The sequence below is a fragment of the Rattus norvegicus genome, chromosome 5 (assembly GCF_036323735.1).
Source record: "Rattus norvegicus strain BN/NHsdMcwi chromosome 5, GRCr8, whole genome shotgun sequence".
Classification (NCBI taxonomy): Eukaryota; Metazoa; Chordata; class Mammalia; order Rodentia; family Muridae; genus Rattus; species Rattus norvegicus.
The window spans coordinates 132339057-132365738 of NC_086023.1; the positions used below are offsets into that span (position 1 = coordinate 132339057).

General features: G+C 37.8%; 1 protein-coding gene across 1 annotated transcript in view; it reads left to right on the forward strand.

Annotated features, from left to right (window-relative positions):
• Skint4l1 (selection and upkeep of intraepithelial T cells 4 like 1) overlaps positions 1 to 26682 on the forward strand; it is a 185474-nt gene that overhangs the window by 119364 nt on the left and 39428 nt on the right. The window contains exons 13-14 of the mRNA XM_063261325.1: positions 7913 to 7975; positions 15549 to 15611. Of these exons, the coding sequence (XP_063117395.1) occupies positions 7913 to 7975; positions 15549 to 15611 (126 nt within the window). The remainder of the gene's footprint in view (positions 1 to 7912; positions 7976 to 15548; positions 15612 to 26682) is intronic.

Here is a 26682-nt window from a genome sequence, read left to right on the forward strand (position 1 = left end):
CAGACCATTTGCTTGCAAAGTTGTTTTCCAGCCTTTCACTCTGACGTAGTGTCTGTCTTTGTCTCTGAGGTGTGTTTCCTGTAGGCAGCAGAATGCAGGTCCTCATTGAGTATCCAATTTGTTAATCTATGTCTTTTTATTGGGGAATTGAGACCATTGATGTTGAGAGATATTAAGGAATAGTGATTGTCCCTTCCTGTTCATATTTGGATGTGAGGTTATGTTTGTGTGCTTTTCTTCTCGTTGTTTTGTTGCCAAGACAATTAGTTTCTTGTTTTTCTAGGGTGTAGCTTGCCTCCTTATGTTGGGCTTTACCATTTATTATCCTTTGTAGGGCTGGATTTGTAGAAAGATATTGTGTAAATTTGGTTTTGTCATGGAATATCTTGGTTTCTCCATCTATGTTAATTGAGAGTTTTGCTGGATACAGTAACCTGGGCTGGCATTTGTGTTCTCTTAGGGTCTGTATGACATCTGTCCACGATCTTCTGGCTTTCATAGTCTCTGGTGAGAAGTCTGGTGTGATTCTGATAGGTCTGCCTTTATATGTTACTTGACCTTTTTCCCTTACTGCTTTTATATTCTTTCTTTATTTTGTGCGTTTGGTGTTTTGACTATCATTTGATGGGAGAATTTTCTTTTCTGGTCCAATCTATTTGCGGTTCAGTAGGCTTCTTGTATGTTTATGGGCATCTCTTTCTTTAGGTTAGGGAAGCTTTCTTCTATGATTTTGTTGAAGATATTTACTGGTGTTTTGAGCTGGGAATCTTCACTCTCTTCTATACCTAGTATGCTTAGTTTTGATTTTCTCTTTGAGTCCTGGATTTCCTGTATGTTTTGTACCACTTGCCTTTTCCATTATCTTTGACCGTTGTGTCAATGATTTCTATGGAATCTTCTGCTCCTGAAATTCTCTCTTCTATCTCTTGCATTCTCTTGGTGATGCTTGTATCTACAGCTCCTTGTCTCTTCCTTTGGTTTTCTATATCCAGGGTTGTCTCCATTTGTGCTTTCTTTATTGCTTCTCTTTCCGTTTTTTAATTCCTTCTCTTGTTTGATTGTGTTTTCCTGGAATTCTTTCAGGGATTTTTGTGATTCCTCTCTTTAGGCTTCTACTTGTTCATTTATGCTTTATCTGTTTCTCTAAGGGAGTTCTTCACGTCTTTCGTGAAGTCTTTCATCATCATGATCAAATGTCATTTTAAATCTAGATCTTGCTTTTCTGGTATGTTTGGATATTCAGTATTTGCTTTGGAGGGAGAATTGGGCTCCAATAATGCCATGTAGTCTTGGTTTCTGTTGCTTGGGTTCCTGCGCTTGCCTCTCACCATCAGGTTTTCTCTGGTGTTACCTTGTTCTGCTATTTCTGACAGTGGCTAGATCGTCCTATAGGCCTGTGTGTCAGGAGTGCTGTAGACCTGTTTTCCTGTTTTCTTTCAGCCAGTTATGGGAACAGAGCATTCTGCTTTCAGGTGTGTAGTCTTTCCTGTCTACTGGTCTTCAGGTGTTCCTGTGGGCTTGGGTCCTGAGTCCACCAGGCAGGTCGCTTAGAGCGGCAAAGTTGGTCTCGCCTGTGGTCCCGTGACTAAAGTTGCTCATGGGGGGCTTCTTTTGTACTCTCCGTGAGGGTGGCAACCAGGATGGCCTGTGTCGATTTTTCCCGGGGCCCCCCGTGCACCAGGGTCCCAGATGGTGTTGGGTGTTTCTTCTGGAGTCAGAAATGTGGGCAGAGTGTAGTTTCTTCTGGCTTCCCAGGCATGTCTGCCCCTCTGAAGGTTTAGCTCTCCCTTCTCCCGGTATTTGGGTTCAGGGAATTTTTCATCAGGTCCCTTCAGATCTGGGTAGCATCTGGACCACAGGGAACCTGCTGCTTGAGTCCTACTCAGCTATTAAAAACAATAGGCAAATTGATGGAACCTAAAAATATCATCCCAAGTGAGGTAACTCAATCACAAAAAAAAACCCCAAAGTATATCATATATACTCACTGAGAAGTGGATATTAGCCCAAAAGCTTGGATTACCCAAGATATAATCTATAGACAACATATCTTTTTTCAAGAAAAAAGACAACCGAAGTGCAGATTTTTCAGTCCTTCTTAAAAGTTGGAACAAAAATATTTACAGGAAGAGATATGGAGACAAGTTTTGCAGCAGATGCTGAAGGAATGGCCATTCAGAACTTGTCCCAACTGGGGATTCAGCCCATAAACATACAGCCAACAAAACCAGACAATATTGCTGAGGGCTAATAAGTACATGTTGACAGGAGCCTGATATAGCTGTCCTCTAAAAGGTTCTGCCAGAGCATGACAAATACAGAGGCAAATGCTAACATTGAACCATTGAACTGAGAACTGGGTCCCCATTGGAGGAGTTAGAGAATGATTTCAAGGAGCTGATGGGTTTTCATCTTCATAAGGACAACAATACCAACCAACCTGAGCTCCCAGGGACTAAACCACTCCCCAAAGTGTATACTTGGACAGACCCATGTCTCCAGCTGCATATGTAGCAGAGAATGTCCTTGTTTGGCACCAATGGTAGGAGAAGCTCTTAGTCCTGCCAAGCCTTGGTCCCCACTGTAGGGGATTGTCATGGCTGGGAGGTGGGAAGGGGTGGGTTGTTGGTGATTTGGAACACACTGATAGAAGAAGGGAATGGGGTGATGGGATAGGGGGTTTATGGACAGGAAACTGGAAAGGGGATAACATTTGAAATGTAAATAAAAATATCCAATAAAAAAAGAAAGCATCTAATCCTACAGACATCCATTAATTAATTTAAATTAACATATTATAAATAAAATAACTTCATAATTCAAAAAAAGAAAGATAGATGGAAAGAATAAAGGCACACACAGGATTCGGCTAGAAAACCTTCTACATGTGTTGACTTTCATATTTCCAGAAGATTTAATGTAGACTAACATTGTTTAGTAATCCGCTGTGCAGTGCACATCAAACTGTGTTGAGTGTATTATTAAAGAAAAAGCAAACCATGCGATCACTGGCTACTCTCTGGTCCCAAAGGTCATGCCACCTCCATGGCTAACCCCATGCAGCATCCGTTCAACATCTCAGGGTTCACTTGCTAAAGAATCTGGTCACATTCCCAGTCATTTAACCCCTGCAGCTGGCTGCTGCCAAACCAATAAGCAGTACCAAAGTTATAGGGCTACCTGGGGGTGCACTCTCAAATACCCACGTTCTGCCATAGTTACTTTTCCCTGGAGCTCAGTTGAATCACTGCGAAGCGGAAACACCAGACAATCTTAGTTTAAAATCAAGAGATAACACAATCACTGGGCATGAAATCTATCCTAAATTCACCAACTATTCTGTCAGAAATCTTTCAGAGGGAGATACTGATGAATTCCACAACCAGAACTATCAGTCTCCAGCCTACATCTTGTCTGCCTTGCTCCTGCGATTCAAAGTCCTCTCCTCCTGACTTTCCCCTTTCTTTCTTGGAATTGGAAGGCCTGTCTTCTCCTTGCTCAGTGATTAGCTTTCTGTTATCTTTATTATTTAATCAATTAGGTGAAATTCTTCTGCAAAACTAGTTTTAAAACTTGTATTTCTAACCAACCAATATTTCTGCTACTAGGATTCAGAGGGAAATCTGCCTTTGGTAGTCACTGTGAGGAATCCAATAACAACGGATAATGTTCATGAAAATAAGAGTTTTTTATAACACATAAACTTAGTTATCAACTGTAAAAATGATAATCAAATGTTTCCAAAGTACAGAAATTGTAAAATTCAAATGAAGTGGTCAAGCATTGTTTAGTAATTTCCTTTAAGAAAAAACATTACTTTCTAAAGAATGGTGTACTGAACTGAGAATGGAACCCCCGTTGAAGGATTCCGAGAAAAGACTGAAAGAGCTTGAAGGGGCTTGAGACCCCATATGAACAACAATGCCAACCAACCAGGGCTTCCAGGGACTAAGTCACTACCCAAAGACTATACATGGACTAACCCTCGGCCCCAACTACATAGGTAGCAATCAATAGCCTAGTAAGAGCACCAGTGGAAGGGGAAGCCCTTGGTCCTGCCAAGACTGAACCCCCAGTGAATGTGATTGTTGGGGGGAGGGTGGTAAAGGGAGGAGATTGGGGAGGGATCACCCATATAGAAGGGGATCAGGAGGGGTTAAGGGGATGTTGGCCTGGAAACCGGGAAAGGGAATAACAATCAAAATGTAAATAAGAAATACCCAATTTAATATTGATGGAGGAGAAACAAAAGGAATGGTGTAAGACTCATAATACTTATTAAACAGAGGAAAATTTAAATGAACAGGATGTCTACAAAATCAATTAAAAAATCCAGTATAAAGTTCTTTCGTTCAACATGTTCGCAAGCTGAACACACTGTACTGAGAATTTTGAATTCCTTAGCAAACAGAAATGTGGTAAGAGCATGATTTTCTTTTTATCCCAGATGTGGGAATATTGGTCTGTGTCACACTGTTCACAGCAGCTGACTATGATTTTCCCCATACTCTAGCAGAGGTCTGATTTTTGTCAACTGTAAATAGGTTCTGCAAATGTGTAGCATTTATAGTTATGGGAACTACTTACAGGGGATATAAATCTCAGGCCCCGAGTGATGGTTTTGTTTTACTTTTATTGGTTGCTCTGGGTTTGGTTGCAGTTTGTTAGTATTCCTGCTTAAAAAAGAAACAAGAAGAAAATAAATTAGATTCGGAATTCTTTGTTCTTTGCTTTCTCCATTTTTCTACTTCTTTTCCCTCTATCTAATATCAGAGTTATGAATGGATGAAAAAGGGATGGGGAATGATGAATTTAAGAATAACCCACAATTGCAGACTGGTACAACCATTCTGGAAATCAGTCTGAAGGTTTCTCAGAAAATTGGACATTGAACTACCTGAGGACCCAGCTATACCACTCTTGGGGATATACCCAAAAGTTGCCCCAGCATACAACAAAGACACGTGCTCCATTATGTTCATAGCAGCCTTATTTATAATAGCCAGAAGCTGGAAAGAACCCAGATGCCCTTCAACAAAGGAATGGATACAGAAAATGTGGTACATCTACACAATGGAATATTACTCAGCTATCAAAAACAATGATTTTATGAAATTCATAGACAAATTGATGAAACTGGAAAATATCCTGAGTGAGGTAACCCAATCACAGAAAAACACACATGGTATGCACTCATTGATAAGTGGATATTAGCCCAAATGTTTGAATTACCCTAGATGCACAGAACACATGAAACTCAAGAAGGATGATCAAAATGCAAATGCTTCACTTCTTGTTTAAAAAGGTTACAGGAATACCCTTGGCAGGGAATTAGGAGGCAAAGTTTAGAACAGAGGGAGAAGGAACACCCATTCAGAGCCTGCCCCACATGTGGCCCATACATACAGCCACCAAATTAGATAAGATGGATGAAGCAAAGAAGTGCAGACCGATAGAAGCCGGATGTAGATCGCTCCTGAGAGACACAGCCAGAATACAGCAAATACAGAGGCGAATGCCAGCAGCAAACCACTGAACTGAGAATAGGACCCCCATTGAAGGAATCAGAGAAAGAACTGGAAGAGCTTGAAGGGGCTCGAGACCCCATATGTACAACAATGCCAAGCAACCAGAGCTTCCAGGGACTAAGCCACTACCTAAAGACTATACATGGACTGACCCTGGACTCTGACCTCATAGGTAGCAATGAATATCCTAGTAAGAGCACCAGTGGAAGGGAAAGCCCTTGGTCCTGCCAAGACTGAACACCTAGTGAACGTTGATTGTGGGGGGGGGTAATGGGGGGAGGATGGGGAGAGGAAGTTGATATAGAAGGAGAGGGGGAAATGTTAGGGAGATCTTGACCCGGAAGCTGAGAAGGGGAGTAACAATCGAAATGTAAATAAGAAATTCTCAGGTTAATAAAGATAAAAAAAAAAAACCCAACAACAACCCACAAAGGGGAAAAGACCAACTACAACTAAAGTGTTCAAAGTGAGAGAGGGTGGAAGAAAGAAGAATCCAAAAATGAGCAAAGACTAGCTACAAAAGGCACCAAAATATGAAGTTGTGCAGTTAGGAAATTTTATGTAAATACCATGGACAAAATGACAGTGAAGAAAGATGCATATTGTTATAAGACTCCAGAATGCATTTGTTTTGCCTGCTATAGTTGGTTGGGAATTCTCTATTTGTCCCAGAGGTGGAGTTTTTTCTTTTCCTTCTCATATGTACAGTTACCAAAAAAAAAAAAAAAAAGTTGGAATAATGGCTGAGCAGTTGCAATAATTGAGGGTAGAAATAGAGGGTCTAAGAAGCAACAGATGCCTAAAATTTGAAAACACATGTGTTGCCTCTGTACCCTCTTTTCTGAAAGCATGACAGAATTTCCTAGAGACCTAAAGAGATTTTCATTGGTGTTGGAATCACCTGGGAAATAAGAAGCACCAGAAAAGATACTGCAGAAAAGCAAAATTTTGATGAAGTAACTAGCTTATAAGAGTTTCCCTCATGAGGAAAAATGAAAAGTAACTTGTACTGGAGTATGGTGGCTTGAGGAAATATTGAACAAAGGAGGAAAATATAATAAAACAGTCATTTTGAAAAGAAAGGGTTAAACTCACACCAACCATGCTAACAGAATGAAAGGAGGGTCATCATGGGGCGACCAGATCACCATCAGTTTTCACAGTTGTTATTTAAAATATGCCTGCTAATGCTGACGAACAAAGTTATGATGGGATGGTATGGTATCCCATAGAAAGACTTGATATAAGACTTTAAATATAGTTTAAATAGATTCCCTATGTGATGGGCTTGCCTTAATTGAGACAAATTACATATAACTTGATTACTCCTAATAGAATTAGGCTTTAAAGGATTGGAAACTGCAGGATTGGAGATCAAGTTATATTTGCAATAATTAACATTGCAAAAGGACAAAGGTGGTAATATTGAACCTTTAAGCAGAACAAGTAGAATGAGTATACTCAGAGAAGTTGCTAGAAGGACGGTACTCTGACATCTAAATTCAGATTCAATTTGATCTTTCTAAAATATAAAGAACAATGTTGTTTTGCAGGTTTAAGATCTTGGGGGAAATGTTCAGGAGTCAGAAGAAAGTATACCTGATTAACAAAGATTATACAATCACAGGAGAATCCTTTACTGATTTTAAACTAATACTGTTCTCAGTAGTGAAAAAATCATATGAACAAAGAGAGGAAAGACAGGTTTTGATAGGAACTTTGGTGTTTGAAAATGTGAATATCTTCTAAAAAGCAATTCATTAGCCCATTAAAGACCTAGGCGACACCTATGGAGATGTGGAGAGGGATATTGGTTCTAATATGCATCTTGCTAAAATACATGGTCATCCTATATTTAGAGATCTCAGATGTCTTAATGCCTAGTAATTTAGTTATTTGTAGCATGGTAATTTGCAAAGAGAATTTGAACAAGACACTATAATTCTCCCATCTCAAAATGCCTGGTTATTTTGGGAAATTTGGTCATTTGCAACACAATTGTGAACAAGGCATTGCTAAAGGCAATGGCTATCCTAGGTATAAATCAGAAAGACAGCTTAATCTTCAGGTGTGTTCACTTGATGAGACAAGGGTTACCATTCAAACAATGAGTGAAGATTACAACAGAGATTCCAAAAGCCATTTCCTGCCACTAGAAAATGAAATGGGCACCTATCTGGAGGCCACACTGCAAAATATACAGACCATTTGTCCCTTTTCAGGTAAAAAAAGAGAAAGTAAGCAAAAATATGTCAATGAACTAATACAAATTTAATGCATGATACTTCAGGCAGTGCTTCTCTAGATTTAGCAACAGATAAACATCTTCATTCTTCAAAAACTCATTATTATTAAAAGATACATTTATGGTCTTTTGTCCACAGGAACAAAAGAGATGTTGTTGAAAAGAATTGAATCAATATTTCAAAGTTCCAGTATGAGTCCAGGTAAGATCAATAAAGATTTCAAAAGAGAAATAAAAATCCATGGTCTGTGCAAAAACAGAAACACAACTTAATGCAGTTAGTACAATTGTCCTGCTGCTACAGTATCCCACGCTTCTTTTGCCTACCATAAACTTCCCATTCCTAGTTTAGCACCCTTAGTGACATGATAGTGGCCTCATTTCTAATAGAGATGGACCATTACCCTTGATTCCAATTTGTTCCAAAGTTGATTTCTTCTCCTAGCACAATTAGTATGACACACATGAAGGCATCATTACAGCCTAGTTCTCCCACCAAAGCAAATACTGGATATCCGAAAGTATCAGCAAAGCAAATTTGGATTTAAAGTCAAATAATAGGATGATGATAGAGGACTCTAAGAAGGACAAATAAATCCCTTAAAGAAATACTGGACAACACAGGTAAACAAGTAGAAGCCCTTAAAGAGGAAACACAAAAATCCCTTAAAGAATTACAGGAAAACATAACTGAACAGGGGAAGGAATTGAAAAAATACAGGACTTAAAAATGGAAACAGAAACAATAAAGAAATCAAAAAGGGAAACACCCCTATATATAGAAAACTTAGGAAAGAGATCAGAAGTCATAGATGCAAGCATCACCAACAGAATAAAAGAAATATAAGTGAGAATCTCAGGGGCAGACAATACCATAAAAACCATTAACACAATTGTCAAAGACAATGTAAGTGATAAAGAGCGTCTAACCCAAAACCTCCAGGAAGTCAAGGACACAACAAGAAGATCAAACCTAAGGATAATAGCTATAGAGCAAAGACTCCTAACTTAAAGGGCCAGTAAATATCTTCAACAAAATAATAGAAGAAAACTTCCCTAACCTGAAGAAAGAAATTCCCATAAACATACAAGAGAAGCCTGCAGAACTCCAAATAGATTGGACCAGAAAATAAATTCCTCCCGTCACATAATAATCAAGACACCGAGTGCAAGAAACAATAGAAAAGAATATTAAAGGCAGTAAGAGAAAAGGGTCCAGTAACATATAAAGGCAGACCTATCAGAATGACACCAGACTTCTCACCAGGAACTATGAAAGCCTGAAGATCCTGGGCAGATGTCAAGTAGATAACAAGAGAACATAAATTCCAACCCATGCTACTATATTCAACAAAATTCTCAATTAACATAGATGGACAAACCCAGGTAATCTATGACAAAACGAAATTTATACAAAATTGTTCCAAAAATCCAGCTCTACCAATAATAATAGATGGAAAACTCCAACACAAAGAGGGAAACTACACTCTAGAGGAATCAGGAAAGTAATCTCATTGCAGTGAATGCAAAAGAAGAAAGGCACATAAACATAATTCTGCCTCTAACAACAAAAATAAGAGGAAACAACAAACACTATTCCTTAATATCTCTAAACATTAATGGATTCAATTCCCTGATAAAAGACATAGACTAACAGACAGAACACAGAAAGAGGACCCAGCATTTTGCTGCATACAGGAAACATAGCTCAGTGAAAAAGACAGACACTACCTCAGAGTAAAAGATTGGAAAACAATTTTCCAAGCAAGTGGTCCCAAGAAACTAGCTAAAGTAGCCATTCTAATATTGAATAAAATCAACTTTCAGCCAAAAGTTATTGAAAAATATGAAGAAGGACATGTCATATTCATCAGAGGAAAAAAATCCACCAAGTTGAACTCTCAATCCAGAATATCTATGCTCCAAATGCAAGGGCACCTACATTCATAAAAGAAAACTTATTAAATCTTAAAGCACACATTGCACCTCACACAAGAATAGTGGGAAATTTCAACATGCCACTCTCATCAATGTACAGATCATGGGAATAGAAACTATTCAGAGACATAGAGAAACTAACAGAATTTATGAACCAAATGTATTTATCAGATATTTATAGAAAAATTCATCCTAGAACAAAAGAATATACCTTCTTCTCAGTACTATACAATATGTTCTATGAAGCCCCAATTTTGCTTATACCTAAACCAAACAAAGACTCAATAAAGAAAGAGAAATTCAGACTAATTTCCCTTATGAATATTGATGAAAAATAATTAATAATATTTTCACCAACCAAATCCAAGAGCACATCAAAACAATCATCCATCATGATCAAGTTGGTTTCATCCCAGCAATGCGGGGCTGGTTCAATATATAAAAATTGGTCAAGGTAATCCAGTATGTAAACAAACTCAAGAAAAACACTGCCTGGTCATCTCATTATTGCTGAGAAAGCGTTTGACAAAATACAACACCCCTTCATTCTAAAAGCCTTAGAAAGATAAGGAATTCAAGGCCTATACCTAAACATAGTAAAAGCAATATGCAGCAAAACAGGAGCCAACATCAAACCAAATGGAGAGAAACATGAAGCAATCCTGTTAAAATCCAGGACTAGAAAATGTTGCCCACTCTCTCGCTACTTATTCAATATAGTACTTTAAGTCTAAGCCAGAGCAAGCAAACAAGAAAGAAGGTCAAAGGGATAAAAATTGGAAAATAAGAAGTCAAATTATCGCTATTTGCCAATGATATGATAGTATACTTAAGTGACCACAAATGTTCCACCAGAGAACTGCTAAGTCTGATAAACAATGTCAGCAAAGTGGTTGGATATAAAATTAACTCAAACAAATCATTAGCCTTCCTCTGCTCAAAGGATAAACAGGCCGAGAAAGAAATTAGTGAAATGACACCCTTCACAATTGTATCAAATAGCATTAAAATACCTTGGTGTCACTCTAACCAAGCAAGTAAAAGATCTCTATGAAAAGAACTTCAAGTCTCTGAAGAAAGAAATTGAAGTAGAGCTTAGAAGATGGAAAAATCTCCCATGCTCATGAATTGGCTTGACTAAAATTGTAAAACTGGTCATTTTCTAAAGCAGTCTACAGATTCAATTCAATCACTATCACAATTCCAACTCAATTTTTCATAGAGGCATCAAGAGAATTTGTAATTTGCAAATTCATTTAGAATAACAAAAAAACAACATAGCAAAAACTATACTCAACAATGAAAAAATCTGTGGGGGAATCATCATCTCTGACCTCAAGTTGTATTACAGAGCAATAGTGATAAAAATTATATGGTATTGATGCAGAGACAGGGAGGTAGATCAAGGGAAAAGAATTGAAGACACAGAAATCAACCCACACTCTTATGGATATTGATCTTTGACAAAGGAACTAAAACTATCCAGTGGGGGGAAAATGGCATTTTCAACAAATGGTGCTGGTTCATCTGAAGGTTAGCATGTAGGAAAATGCAAATTGACTCACTCTTATTGTCATGTACAAAGTTTAACTTCAAGTGTATCAAGGGCCGCCACAGAAAACCAGATACACCCAAACTAATGGAAGAAAATGTAGGGAAGAATTTCAAACACGTGGATACTTGGGAAAATTTCCTGAACAGAACACCAATGGCATATGCTCTAAGATCAAGAATCTAAGATCAATAATCAATAAATGGGTCCTCATAATAGTTCAAAGGTTCTGTAAGACAAAGGATACTGTCATTAAGACAACATGGAATCAAACAGATTGGCAAAAGATCTTTACCATTCCTACATCCGATAGAGGGCTAATGTCCAGTATAGATGAAGAACTCAAGAAAGTAGACTCCAGAGAGCCAAATAACCCTATTAAAAATAGGGTACAGAGCTAACCACAGAATTCTCAGCAGAGGAATATCAAATGGCTGAGAAGTACCTAAAGAATGGTCAAAATCATTAGTAATCAGGGAAATGCAAATCAAAACAAATCTGAGATTTTATCTCACACCATTCAGAATGATTAAGATCAAAAACTCAGGTGACAACAGATGCTGGTGAGGATGTGGAGAAAGAAGAACACTCCTCCACTGTTGGTGGGATTGCAAGCCAGTACAACCACTCTGTTAATCTGTCTGGAGGTCCCTCAGAAAATTGGACATTTCTGACTCAGCTATATAACTCTTGGGCATATACCCAAATAATGGTTTACCATACAACAAAGACACATGCTCCACTATGTTCATAGCAGCCTTATTTATAACATCCAGAAGCTGGAAAGAACCCAAATGCCCTTCAACAGAAGAATAGATACAGAAAATGTGGTACATCTATACAGTGGAGTACTACTCAGCTATCAAAAACAATGACTTCATGAAATTCATAGGCAAATGGATGAAACTAGAAAATATTATCCCAAGTGAGATAACCCAATCTCTCTCTCTCTCTCTCTCTCTCTCTCTCTCTCTCTCTCTCTCTCTCTCTCTCTCACACACACACACACACACACACACACACACACACACACACACAAAGACATCACATGGTATGAACTCACTGATAAGTGGATATTAGCCCAAAAGCTTGAATAACCCAAGAAACAATCCACAGACCACATGATGTTCAAGAAGGATTATCAAAGTGCAGGTGCTTCAGTCTGTCTTAAAAGGGGGAACTAAACTATTCACAGGACAGACATGGAGATAAAGTTTATAGCAGATATAGCAGAGACTGCAGCAATGGCCATTCAGAGCCTGCCCCACCTGGGGATCGAGCATGTATATGTGTTTGTGTGTATGTGTGTTTGTGTGTGTGTGTGTGTGTGTGTGTGTGTGTGTGTTTGTGTGTATGTGTACATATGCATATCTCCACAAAAACTGAACAATATTGATGAATCCAAGAAACACATGCTGACGGGTTCCTGATGTATCCATCTCCTGAGAGAAAGGGAAAAAAAAATATAACTTGTGTTTCTAACTATATACTTCTGCTACTAGGATTTAGAGGAAAATTTGCCTTTGGCAATCCCTGTGAGGAATCCAATCACAACAAACCAGGTTGCTAAAATTAAGTGATTTTTTTAACTTAGGGATATATCATCCATGAAAATGATACATATCAACATCTCCAAAGAATACAATTTTCATAGAACTTCATCAAATTGATATAAGAGCAGAATGAAGTAGTAGAGCATTCTTTATGTCTTTCCTTTGGGAAGAAACATTACTTCTAAAGAATGGTGTAAGATTTATAACACTTACAAAGCCAAAAATTATAAAATGATCAGGAAGCATACATGACTAGAAATTTCATGATTCTTATTTCTATATTTGTCTATAAAATCAACAAAAAACCTAAGAGCAAAAAATCTTTCATTCAACTTGTCTGTAAGCTATTCACTGTGTAATGAGTTTTTTGGAATTTTGCATTTTTTATTAAAAACAAAAAGGTGGTATGAGCATGATTTTGCTTTTACCCCTGATAGGGGGATATTTGGCTGCTTTGCATTGTCCACAGTAGGTGACTATGATATGTCCTGGGCTCTAGCATGGGTGTGACTTTTCAGGGAAAACAGTTTATGCCAATATGTGACATTTATAGTTATGGGGACTTTCAAGAGGGCATATAAATTCTAGGTCTCTGAATGCAGTTTTGTTTGTGGTTTATTAGTTATTCAGGGTTTAGTTGCAGTTTGTAGTATTCATACTTAAGAAGAAACTTGAAGAAAATTAGATTCAGCATTCTCTTATTTTTACTTTTTTTCTATCTAGCCTTAGAGTGCTATAATGGGGTAGAGGATGAAAGAAAGAATAACCCACTAAGAAAGAAAGATCATCTACAATAGGATGTTTAAAGTGAGAGATGTTGGAAGAAAGAACTTACAAAGGAGCAAAGACCAGCTACAAGGGACACCAAAATGTATGTCAGGCAGAGTAGAAAATGTGAGGTCAAATGGCTTGGAGAAAATTGCAGAGAAAGAGGAATGCATTTTCATTTTTATAAGACATGAGAAAGAATTTATTTTGTCTGATACAGCTGGGATATCCCCTGCTTTGCTCCCGGGGGTTGGGGAGGTTCTTGGTTTTTTTCTCTTCATATATTCTGTTTCCAAAAAGGGGGTGGAATAATGGCTGAGTAGTTAAAAAAAGTGGGTGGAAATAGAAGGATCTGAATAGCAAAAGATAGAAGAATTGTTAAAACAAATGGGGTCAATCTTTTCCCCATTTTCTGAAAGAAATACAGAATTTCCTAGAGACCTGGATATATTATCCTTGGTTTTGGAATCATAGGAGAAGTGTGGAGTACCAGAAAAAAAAAAAACAACTCAGTCACGATGATGGAGTTAGTTTATATGAGTTTCTCACAGGCAGAAAAAGAAAAAGAAGATGTGCTTGAGGGCAGAGCTTTGAGCATACTGACAAGGAGAGGGAACATCTGATAAAAGCAGCTTGTTTCAAAAGAAAGTGTTAAAATCATACCATCCACTGAAACAGAGTTGGAGGAGGGTCATCCTAGGGTTCCAAGACCACCATCATCTTTCACAGTAGCACTAAAAATTATGCCTGTTGATGCTGTTGGACAAGTTTAGGATGATATGTTATCCTACAGAAAGATTTGATCTAAATTTTTTTAATGATATTCTATGTAATGGACTCACCTTAATTAAAACAAATTATATATAACTGAATTACTCAAAAGAAAATTAGGGTGGAAAGAATTGGCACCTGCAGTTCTAGGGGCCAATGGACATTTGCAGTGGATAACATGGCAGAGGTATGAAGCTGGGACTATTGAACCCATAAAGCAGAGCAAGTGGAATGAAGATACTCAGAGAGAATTGCTCGGTGCAGGGAAGTACTCTGATATCGAATTCAAATTCAATTTGGTCATGCTAAAATAGAAAGAACAATGTTGCTTTGCAGCTTTAAGATCTTGGGTAGAAAGTTCAGGAGCCAGGAAAAGGTATACCTCATTTCCAAAGATAATACAATCTCTAGTGAATCCTTCACTGATTTTAAACTAATATTGGTCTCAGCAATGAATAAAATCATATCAGAATCAGTTTCAAGGCAGGTTATGATAAGGACCTTGTTGTTTGAAAATGTGAATATCTTCTGAAAAAACAATTTCTTAGACCATTTAAGGCCTAGGCAACACCTATGAAGGTGTGGAGAGGGATACAACTGATATTAGTTCTAATATGTATCATGCTAATATACAAGGTCATCCTATACCTAGAGAATGAAAATGTCTTAATACCTAGTGATTTACTTACAGGAAACATGGTAATATGCAAAGAGATTTAAAACAAGGCACTATAGTTCTCCTGTTTCAAAATGCATGGTGCTTTTATTTTGGAAAATTGTTCATTTACAACACAATTGCAAATTGGGCATCAGTAAAGGTAATGGATTTCTAAGCTATAACTCGGAAAGAAAGCATTTAGGGTTGTTTGCATTTAGTAAGGCAGGGGTTACCATTGGAACAATGAGTATAGGTTCAAGAGAGATACCCAAAGCCTTTTTCCTATTGTCATAATATGAAATGGGGACCTACTTTGAAGCCACACAGCAAAAAATACAGGCTATTTGACTCTTGTCAGTCAGGAAGGTATAAGTAGGCAAAAATACCTCAATGAAGTAATGCAAATATAATGTATGCTACTTTAGATAGTGCATACTTCTAAACTTAACAATAGATAAACATCTTACTCTGTACTACATAAACTCAAAGTTTTAAAAATAACTAATTGAATTTATGCCCTTTTTTTTGCCTTTAGAGACACAACTGATGCTGTTGTTACAAAATTTGTCGAATGTTCGAAGTTTCACTAAGTATCCAGGTATGATAAGTTAAGATTTCAAAAGAGAAATTAAACCCATGATGTGTGAAAAAGATAGATACAATTTAATGATACAGGTCTAGGGCAAAGCTCCTCCTGGAGAACGAACAGGAGTGTTTGGAAAGACAGGAAAATGAGTTAGTTTTCAGAGGTTACTGATCAGAGGCCAAAATTAAAATTGAAAGTAAAAGGTATTTAAATAGGAGGCTAAGTCAAAACGGGAGTTTGTGTAATTATAATTTCACCTAAATCTTGGAAGTGAGAATTGCTACTTTTGAAGGTTTATACCCAATTCCTAGGGAGTGCAAAGTTTTCACATATAAAACAATATGTAAGATGAGTTAAATGGGTTAGACTAGAATGTCAAATGTGAAAATTAAGTTCTTATTTCAATGACATGTCCAAAATTTTATGGGAAAAGGATTTTTTACAACAGTGGAGTCTGTGGGTTAATATTCCTGTGATAAAAGAAACCACACATAATAAAATTTACGAAGAAATGGTGAATGCTTCAGAGGAAAATATTAATATGTGTCAACAACCCCACACTATGTCTAAATACAGGACATAACAGTAACTGAATTTTCAAAATTATAGGAGGAGCCATGGCTGAAATTTCAAGAGCCTTACCCTGAAAAAGGTTATCTCACAAGCCAGTATAGGGAGATCAATGGCCCTCGACCAAGGAAATATGATAGCAGCTGGACCTTCTGGTACAAGAGCAACTAGAGGCAAAATATATAGAGGAAACTGCCATCCAATGGAAATCCCATGCATTTGTTATGGAAAAAATTGCAAATTGAGAATATTAACAGATTTTAGAGCTGAGGCTAGCATAATTCAGCTAATATACCCTTTATATTCATGTATTTTTTTACCTTTTTATCTAAGTAAATGATAGTAAGGGATATAAAAGACTGCTTTTCCACTATCCCTTTTAGTGATCAGAACAAAGAAAGGTTGTCTTTATTTTACCTATTTGTAGCAGGGCTTAAACTGCAAATTATATCAGGGAATGTTCTTCTACTAGGATTGTTAAATGGTCCACCTCTATGTCAATATTTTTGTGCAATAACCTCTGGTAATAGTTTGCATATGATTTCCTCAATACATTTGTTTTATTAAATGGATGATATTTTGTTGGTACCTTCTGACACAGACATTTCAGAGAAAGTACTTAAGGAATCAGAAACCTTTCCACTATGCTGGCTTTGAAAGATTGAAATACATCAATTTAAAGTGGCCATGCATAGGAAAGTATTTGATATCTATAAACAGATATGTAGAAAAGTGTACTTGAGACTATAGTATGCATGCACAGTAGTGCTTCATTTGGTATAAATAATAGAATTGTAGTTTTTATGGCATAAGTTGTATGTAGTCTAACATTAACATTTTGAATGATATAGTGCAGTTCTACAGATATAATTGATTTTCTACTTTATAGTTTAGAGAGTTTATATAGATATATATTTGTGATATTAAAATGAAAACAAGATTGTCTGGTAGATAAAGGAAAACCAACAGACAGATGTGATTTTGGGATGGAGGAGCATGAATTGCAAATTATTGTGTTATATCTCCATGGAAATATCTTAAAGAAATTTATCACTATATGTCATGTATATGTGCCCTCAAAATTAAAACCTCAAACTTATGTATATTTTTGCAATAGTTCTTTCTCAAAGGAGTTCATCTACTTGCCATAGGTATCCTCTAATGGATTCAGTATGATCATCATCTAACCAGTTGGAAATGAATTTTCTGAATGCTTTCACCCAATTTTTCTTCCTATATACTCTGCCTTTGCTGGTGGAGCTTCAGACAATGCTGTTTGAAAAAGCTGGTATTGCCTTTAGATTAATCAAATTGAAACCACTTTAGCAATGGCGATTCACATTGAAGTTTGTGGAGAAGATGTAAGATGTAACTTGGGTGTGTGTCAATACAAATGGTGCTAAAAATATTAAGGTATATATCTATCTAATTTTTAATGATCCAGGCTCAAGTCAGTAACCTCTTACCCATAGTCCTGTGAGGACTATCAAATAAACTTTCATGTTCACAAAAGTTAAGTCACATGAATGAATTGGTCTCTTGTGTGTGCTTTCGTAAAGTCACTAAATACCATTTTGTCTACTGAGAGCTATCTGCAAAGGAATCATTACACACATTTAAAAATAGGCAAATTTAGGCTGATCAATCTGAAGATAGGACATCTGTGTATACCAAACTCAATGTCTATACCTTTTCCCATGTGATATGAAACAAGGAGCTGCTTTTTTGGTAGTGTGTCAGTTGCATGTTTTTTATGATAAGTCATGAAACACACAAGGAAGAGGGAGATATCACAGAGTAGGGTATCCTATTACAAGGATATTCTGAGTGTGAAGATTTTTTTCACATTTCATTGGGTGGAATTCCATACTGTTGAATGTTGACTGTTTTAGTAAGTATGGAAATGGACTTAAAATGCATGGCTCATTATTTATGGCAATATCTACAAGTAAATCATGACACAAAAAGTCAGAATAAACCATAGTAAAAAGTTAAGTGCCTTTACTGTAGATGATAAAAATTTAAAAGCTGTTTTTTTTGCAAGAGTTTTCCCACAAAACTTCAGGATGGAGTAAAAATAATTGAATAAAAGTTAAAAAGCAGACTAGGATTCTGTTATGTGCAACACTAGTCTCAGATTTGAAATAAAGAGGTAGGGGATATTTTAGAAGGATGTCAACATGTAATTTCACATATTTGGAAGGAAAAAGCAAGTAAGGGCTCTTTGCTAAAGAGCCCTCTTTTGAAATAAAAGTTAAGAATTAAATACACTGTCAATTTTGTTATCAAATGAGAGGAATAAGAATACATGTTAAGCATTATAGAATATTCAGATCAAGCACATATTTCAACACCATGACTGGAAATGCATAAAAATTATGATATTTAGGAAATAGTCTATATCTTATCTGTTCAGAATTGGGAAGGCTTTAAAATAAAAGTAAGTTTCTCAATACCTGGCTTGCAAGGCTATAGGACATAGGAACACATGGGACAATGTACATTCTCCAGAATTGGAGAAACAGTAATACAACTATACACTGTGCATGTCCTGAGGCAATACAAAGACACCAGTCTGGATGGACTGACTCACAGAAGACACAGGGAAGCCTTAAGAATCTCCAGCCACAATTCCTACAATTATCAGGAATTATCATGAATACCCAAAGGATAGGCATCACCAAGAAATTTTGTTATACAGGAGATTGTCAGAGAGTAGGTTACAATCCTGGTTGTAAGTCATTGACCAAAACTCAAAGATAACAGTTATTTTTTTCTGGTTTGGATCTTCATCAGGTTTGCTGAGCCCCATGGTGGGATTTGATCTTTGAGAGGTAGTAAAGGATTTGACAGATATGAAAATCTTACATTGTTATTTAGGTTGAATTCTTTAAATGTTCATGCAATCAAGATGGGATGTATACAGAAAAACACACATGGTATGCACTCATTGATAAGTGGCTATTAGCCCAAATGCTTGAATTACCCTAGATGACTAGAACAAATAAAACTCAAGACAGATGATCAAAATGTGAATGCTTCACTCCTTCTTTAAAAGGGGAACAAGAATACCCTTGGCAGGGAATAGAGAGGCAAAGATTAAAACAGACACAGAAGGAACACCCATTCAGAGCCTGCCGCACATGTGGCCCATACATATACAGCCATCCAATTAGACAAGATGGATGAAGCAAAGAAGTGCAGACCGACAGGAGCCGGATATAGATCGCTCCTGAGAGACACAGCCAGAATACAGCAAATACAGAGGCAAATGTCAGCAGCTAACCACTGAACTGAGACTGGGACCCCCGTTGAAGGAATCAGAGAAAGAACTGGAAGAGCTTGAAGGAGCTCGAGACTCCTTATGAACAACAATGCCAAGCAACCAGAGCTTCCAGGGACTAAGCCACTACGTAAAGACTATACATGGACTGACCCTGGATTCTGACCTCATATTAGCAATGAATATCCTAGTAAGATCATCAGTGGAAGGGGATGCCCTGGGTCCTGCTAAGACTGAACGTGATTGTTGGGGGGAGGGCAGCAATGGGGGGAGGATGGGGAGGGGAACACCCATAAAGAAGGGGAGGGGCAGGGATTAGAGGGATGTTTGCCCGGAAACCGGGAAAGGGAATAATACTCGAAAAGTAAATAAGAAATAATAAAAAAAAAAAAAGATTGGATGTATACAGTGAAATGCAGAAAACAGATCTACTTCATTCACCCAAAGAGGAATATGACAGCAGGCATGCTAGGGATATTTTCACAGAAATATCTAATACTATATACCAGTGAGTTTATAGGAGGCTTTAAAGCCTGACCAAGAGTTCATGGAAAACATAATTGAACAAAAGACTATAGGAAAATTACAGTGTTTTCCATGGTGATGTTCAGTAATTCCTTCCCAGCATGTCTGGGGAATCTTTTCTCCAGGCAAATAGAGATACCACACATGAAGATTTCTGTCCATCAATAACCAGATAGAGCCGATGAAGAAAAGAAGCTGTGGTACAACTCAGGGAATGTTAGGATCAGTGCAGTAGGATCAGTATGCTACAACACTTCTGTTAGCCCTCAGGACTGTCCAGAATTGAACAGCACAACATGGTAAACACTTAGGACTTTCAAAGGAGCAATATCTCCAGAACCCCTAAAATAACAACACCTAAAAGTTTCAAGGGCAAAAAAAAAAACTATAGAATATGATTGAGTTGTAGATGGATAAATGCTTTATCTCTCGTGTCCATGAATTTGAAAAACACTGATTTTTATAATACAATAATTGATACAAATGTTGACATCTTTATATGCAGTACACACACTGTGTCATGTTTGTTGATTAGTGTTTTTTTGTGTCTGTGTGTATCGATCAGGAGTTTTATTTTCAAAGATACCATCGGGGTTGGGGATTTAGCTCAGTGGTAGAGTGCTTGACTAGCAAGCGCAAGGCCCTGGGTTCAGTCCCCAGCTCCGAAAAAAAGAAAAGAAAAAAAAAAGATACCATCTACTTGATAACAGCACCAAGAAGCTGAGTCCTTTGCACACCCACCCCAAATCCAGCTGGGCATAACCATGTAAAGAATCACGAAGTTTTACAGAATAAAAAATGTGTATTTGGGGGAACAAATAGTAGGGTTTTCAAGGTTTGTTTTCTGCACATTATAGCAAGCGATCATAATGAGGAACAGTGTTTGTTCCTAAAAGAAATCCTATTCCCAGTTCTTCAAAAATAAGAATGAAATTTTGTTTGTTCATGAAAGACACTGTGAATTTTTTTTATTGTCTTAGTTTTCTAGTTAGATGAAGTTGAATAAAAACACTGATGTTAGACAGAATTAAACCCTCTCAATTATTTTGATTTCTTTTCCAGCTTTACTGAGGTTAAGTGAAAAAATGTATATATTTAATGTATATAACATTTTTAAGGTCTCACCATTTATTTGTTAGTCTTAAGGACTTCATCTTTGCTGGACTTAAAATTAGAAGCTCTCAGGCACATTAGCCTACATCTCTTAGCATGTGATCCTGGTGTTTCACTTTGCTTTCCTTCATTCCCTTGGCCAAAAGGTTAGCAGCCTCTTGTTTTTCCTAATACATAGTTTCTTCAGTATTTGTGCTGCAGAAATGTGAGATAAAAAGATGCAGAATCTTATTGATTTCTGGAGTAGCTATATTAATTTATTCCCCAACCATGTATCAGATCCTACCCCAATCATTGCCACAAATTGCTTTGTTTTCTTGATATCGTCTTTCTGAGTGGGTAGATATGGAGTCTCAATGTAGTTTTGATTTGCATTTCCCTGATGAATACAGATGTTGAACATTTCTTTTTCATATATTTATTGGTAATTTGTACTTATTATTTGAAAAGTAATCATTTGCTCATTGAATTACTTATTTGGATACATATAAAATATATTGATGTGCATGCAATATATTTTTGATATGTACATATCAAATATATTTTAGGTGCACATAACAAAATATAATTTATGTATTAGCTTCTTGTATATTTTGAATAGCCATCTTTTTAAAAATAAATTGCTGGCAAAGATTTTCTCTGATGGTACTTTTTCTCTCTTATTTTTTCAGATAGGATTTTGCTTTGTAGCTGAGAGTAGATTTGAAGTAGTGACCTTCTTTATTTATTTTTTTTAACTTGAGTATTTCTTATTTACATTTCGAGTGTTAATCCCTTTCCCGGTTTACAGGCCAACATCTCCCTAATTTCTCCCCCTCCCCTTCTTTATTGGTGTTCCCCTCCCCATCCTCCCCCCATTGCCGCCCTCCCCCCAACAATCACGTTCAGTCTTAGCAGGACCCAGGGCTCCACCTTACACTGATGATATTACTAGGATATTCAATGCTGCCTATAAGGTCAGAGTCTAGGGTCAGTCCATGTATAGTCTTTAGGTAGTGGCTTAGTCCCTGGAAGCTCTGGTTACTTGACATTGTTGTTCATATGGGGTCTCGAGCCCCTTCAAGCTCTTCCAGTTCTTTCTCTGATTCCTTCAACGCGGGTCCTGTTCTCAGTTCAGTGGTTTGCTGCTGACATTCGCCTCTGTATTTTTTGTATTCTTGCTGTGCCTCTCAGGAGATATCTACATCCCGCTGCTGTCTGACTGCACTTCTTTGCTTCATCCATCTTGTCTAATTGGATGGCTGTATATGTATGGGCCACATGTGGGGCAGGCTCTGAATGGGTGTTCCTTCTGTGTCTGTTTTAATCTTTGTCTCTCCCTTCCCTGCCAAGGGTATTCTTGTTCCCCTTTTAAAGAAGGAATGAAGCATTCACATTTTGATCATCCATCTTGAGTTTCATGTGTTCTAGGCATCTAGGTTAATTCAAGCATTTGGGCTAATAGCCACTTATCAATGAGTGCATACCATGTGTGTTTCTCTGTGATTGGTTTACCTCACTCAGGATGATACTTTCCAGTTCCAAACATTTGCCTACGAATTTCATAAAGTTATTGTTTTTGATAGCTGAGTAATATTCCATTGTGTAGATGTACCATATTTTCTGTATCCATTCCTCTGTTGAAGGGCATCTGGGTTCTTTCCAGCTTCTGGCCATTATAAGTAAGGCTGCTATGAACATAGTGGAGCACATGTCTTTTCTATATGTTGGGGCATCTTTTGGGTATATGCCCAAGAGAGGTATAGCTGGATCCTCAGGCAGTTCAATGTCCAATTTTCTGAGGAACCTCCAGACTGATTTCCAGAATGGTTGTACCAGTCTGTAATCCCACCAACAATGGAAGAGTGTTCCTATTTCTCCACATCCTCACCAGCATCTCTTGTCCCCTGAGTTTTTGATCTTAGCCATTCTCACTGGTGTGAGGTGAAATCTCAGGGTTGTTTTGATTTGCATTTCCCTTATAACTAAAGATGTTGAACATTTCTTTAGGTGTTTCTCAGCCATTCAGCATTCCTCAGCTGTGAATTGTTTGTTTAGCTCTGAACCCCACTTTCTAATAGGGTTATTTGTCTCCCTGTGGTCTAACTTCATGAGTTCTTTGTATATTTTGGATATAAGGCCTCTATCTGTTGTAGGATTGGTAAAGATCTTTTCCCAATCTGTTGGTTGCCGTTTTGTCCTAACCACAGTGTCCTTTGCCTTACAGAAGCTTTGCAGTTTTATGAGATCCCATTTGTCGATTCTTGATCTTAGAGCATAAGCCATTGGTGTTTTGTTCAGGAAATTTTTTCCAGTGCCCATGTGTTCGAGATGGTGCCCTAGTTTTTCTTCTATTAGTTTGAGTGTATCTGGTTTGATGTGGAGGTCCTTGATCCACTTGGACTTAAGCCTTGTACAGGGTGATAAGCATTGATCGATGTGCATTCTTCTACATGTTGACCTCCAGTTGAACCAGCACCATTTGCTGAACATGGTATCTTTTTTCCATTGGATGGTTTTGGCTTCTTTGTCAAAAATCAGGTGCCCATAGGTGTGTGGGATCATTTCTGGGTCTTCAATTCTGTTCCATTGGTCTATTTGTCTGTCTCTGTACAAATACCATGCAGTATTTATCACTATTGCTCTGTAATACTGCTTGAGTTTAGGGATAGTGATTCCCCCTGAAGTCCTTTTAATTTTGAGGAGAGTTTTAGCTATCCTTGGTTTGTTTTTATTCCAGATGAATTTGCAAATTGTTTTGTCTAACTCTCTGAAGAATTGGGTTGGTATTTTGATGGGGATTGCATTGAATCTGTAGATCGCTTTCGGTAAAATGGCCATTTTTACTATATTAATCCTGCCAATCCATGAGCATGGGAGATCTTTCCATCTTCTGAGGTCTTCTTCAATTTCTTTCTTCAGAGTCTTGAAGTTCTTACTGTACAGATCTTTTATTTGCTTGCTTAAAGTCACATCGAGGTACTTTATATTATTTGGGTCTATTATGATGGGTGTCGTTTTCCTAATTTCTTTCTCGGTTTGTTTCTCTTTTGTGTATAGGAAGGCTACTGATTTATTTGAGTTAATTTTATACCCAGCCACTTTGCTGAAGTTGTTTATCAGCTTTAGTAGTTCTCTGGTGGAACTTTTGGGATCACTTAAATATACTATCATATCATCGGCAAAAGTGATATTTTGACTTCTTCTTTTCCAATCTGTATCCCCTTGACCTCCTTTTGTTGTCTGATTGCTCTGGCTAGAACTTCAAGAACTATATTGAATAAGTAGGGAGAGAGTGGGCAGCCTTGTCTAGTCCCTTATTTTAGTGGGATTGCTTCAAGTTTCTCTCCATTTAGTTTAATGTTAGCAACTGGTTTGCTGTATATGGCTTTTACTATGTTTAGGTATGGGCCTTGAATTCCTATTCTTTCCAGGACTTTTATCATGAAGGGGTGTTCAATTTTGTCAAATGCTTTCTCAGCATCTAATGAAATGATCATGTGGTTTTGTTCTTTCAGTTCATTTATATAATGAATCACCTTGATGGTTTTCCATATATTAAACCATCCCTGCACACCTGGGATGAAGCCTACTTGATCATGATGGATAATTGTTTTGATGTGCTCTTAGATTCGTTTTGCAAGAATTTTATTGAGTACCTTTTTTTTTATTAACTTGAGTATTTCTTATATACATTTCGAGTGTTATTCCCTTTCCTGGTTTCCGGGAAAACATCCCCCTCCCCCCTCCCCTTCTTTATGGGTGTTCCCCTCCCCATCCTCCCCCCATTGCTGCCCTCCCCCCAACAATCTATTTCACTGGGGGTTCAGTCTTAGCAGGACCCAGGGCTTCCCCTTCCACTGGTGCTCTTACTAGGATATTCACTGCTACCTATGAGGTCAAAGTCCAGGGTCAGTCCATGTATAGTCTTTAGGTAGTGGCTTAGTCCCTGGAAGCTCTGGTTGCTTGACATTGTTGTACATATGGGGTCTTGAGCCCCTTCAAGCTCTTCCTGTTCTTTCTCTGATTCCTTCAACAGGGGTCCTATTCTCAGTTCAGTGGTTTGCTGCTGGCCTTCACATCTGTGTTTGCTGTATTCTGGCTGTGTCTCTCAGGAGCGGTCTACATCCGGCTTCTGTCGGCATGCACTTCTTTGCTTCATCCATCTTGTCTAATTGGATGGCTATATATGTATGGGCCACATGTGGGGCAGACTCTGAATGGGTGTTCCTTCTGTATCTGTTTTAATCTTTGCCTCTCTATTCCCTGCCAAGGGTATTCTTGTTCCCCTTTTAAAGAAGGAGTGAAGCATTCACATTTTGATCATCCATCTTGAGTTTCATTTGTTCTAGGCATCTAGGGTAATTCAAGCATTTGGGCTAATAGCCACTTATCAACGAGTGCATACCATGTGTGTTTTTCTGTGATTGGGTTACCTCACTCAGGATGATATTTTCCAGTTCCAACCATTTGCCTATGAATTTCATAAAGTCATTGTTTTTGATAGCTGAGTAATATTCCATTGTGTAGATGTACCACATTTTCTGTATGCATTCCTCTGTTGAAGGGCATCTGGGTTCTTTCCAGCTTCTGGCTATTATAAATAAGGCTGCTATGAACATAGTGGAGCACCTTTGCGTCGATATTCCTAAGGGAAATTGGTCTGAAGTTCTCTTTCTTTGTTGGTTCTTTGTTTGGTTTATGTTTAAGAGTAATTGTGGCTTCATAGAAGGAATTCGGTAGTGCTCCGTCTTTTTCAATGTTGTGGAATAGTTTGGATAGTATTGGTATGAGGTCTCCTATGAAGCTCTGATAGAATTCTGAACTGAACCCATCTGGACGTTTTTGCTTTCTTTATCATTTCTATTTTCATTTTCAATTCTTTCACCTGTTTGGTTGTGTTTTCCTGTAATTCTTTCAAAGATTTTTGTGTTTCCTCTCTAAGGGCTTCCCCTTGTTTACTTGTGTTTTCCTGCATTTCTCTAAGCGAGTACTTTATGTCTTTCTTGAAGTTCTCCATCATCAAGATCAAATGTGATTTTTCAATCTAAATCTTGCTTTTGTGGTCTGTTTGGATATTCAATGTTTGCTTTGGTGGGAGAATTGGGCTCTGATGATGCCATGTAGTCTTGGTTTTTTGCTTGGGTTCCTGTGCTTGCCTCTCACCATCAGGTTGTCTCTGGTGTTACCTTGTTCTGCTATTTCTGACAGTGGCTTGACCGTCCTATAGGCCTGTGTGTCAGGAGTGCTGTTGACCCGTTTTCCTGTTTTCTTTTAGCCAGCTATGGGAACACAGTATTCTGCTTTCTGGCATGTAGTTGTTCCTGTCTTCTGGCTTTCAGCTGTTTTTGTGGACATGTGTCCTGAGTCCACCAGTCAGGTCACTTGGACCTGAAAAGTTGGTCTTACCTCTGGTCTCGGGCCTGAAATCACTCATTGGGGCTAGGTTCCAGCTCTCTGGGAGGGCAGCAACCAGAAGGGCCTGACCCTACTTGTGGGCCCTTGTGTGCAGGGGTCCCAGATGGCACTAGGCATTTTCCTCTAGAGTCAGAAATGTGGGCACAGAGTACTCTTCTCTGGTTTTCCAGGTGTGTCTGACTCTCTGAAGGTCTA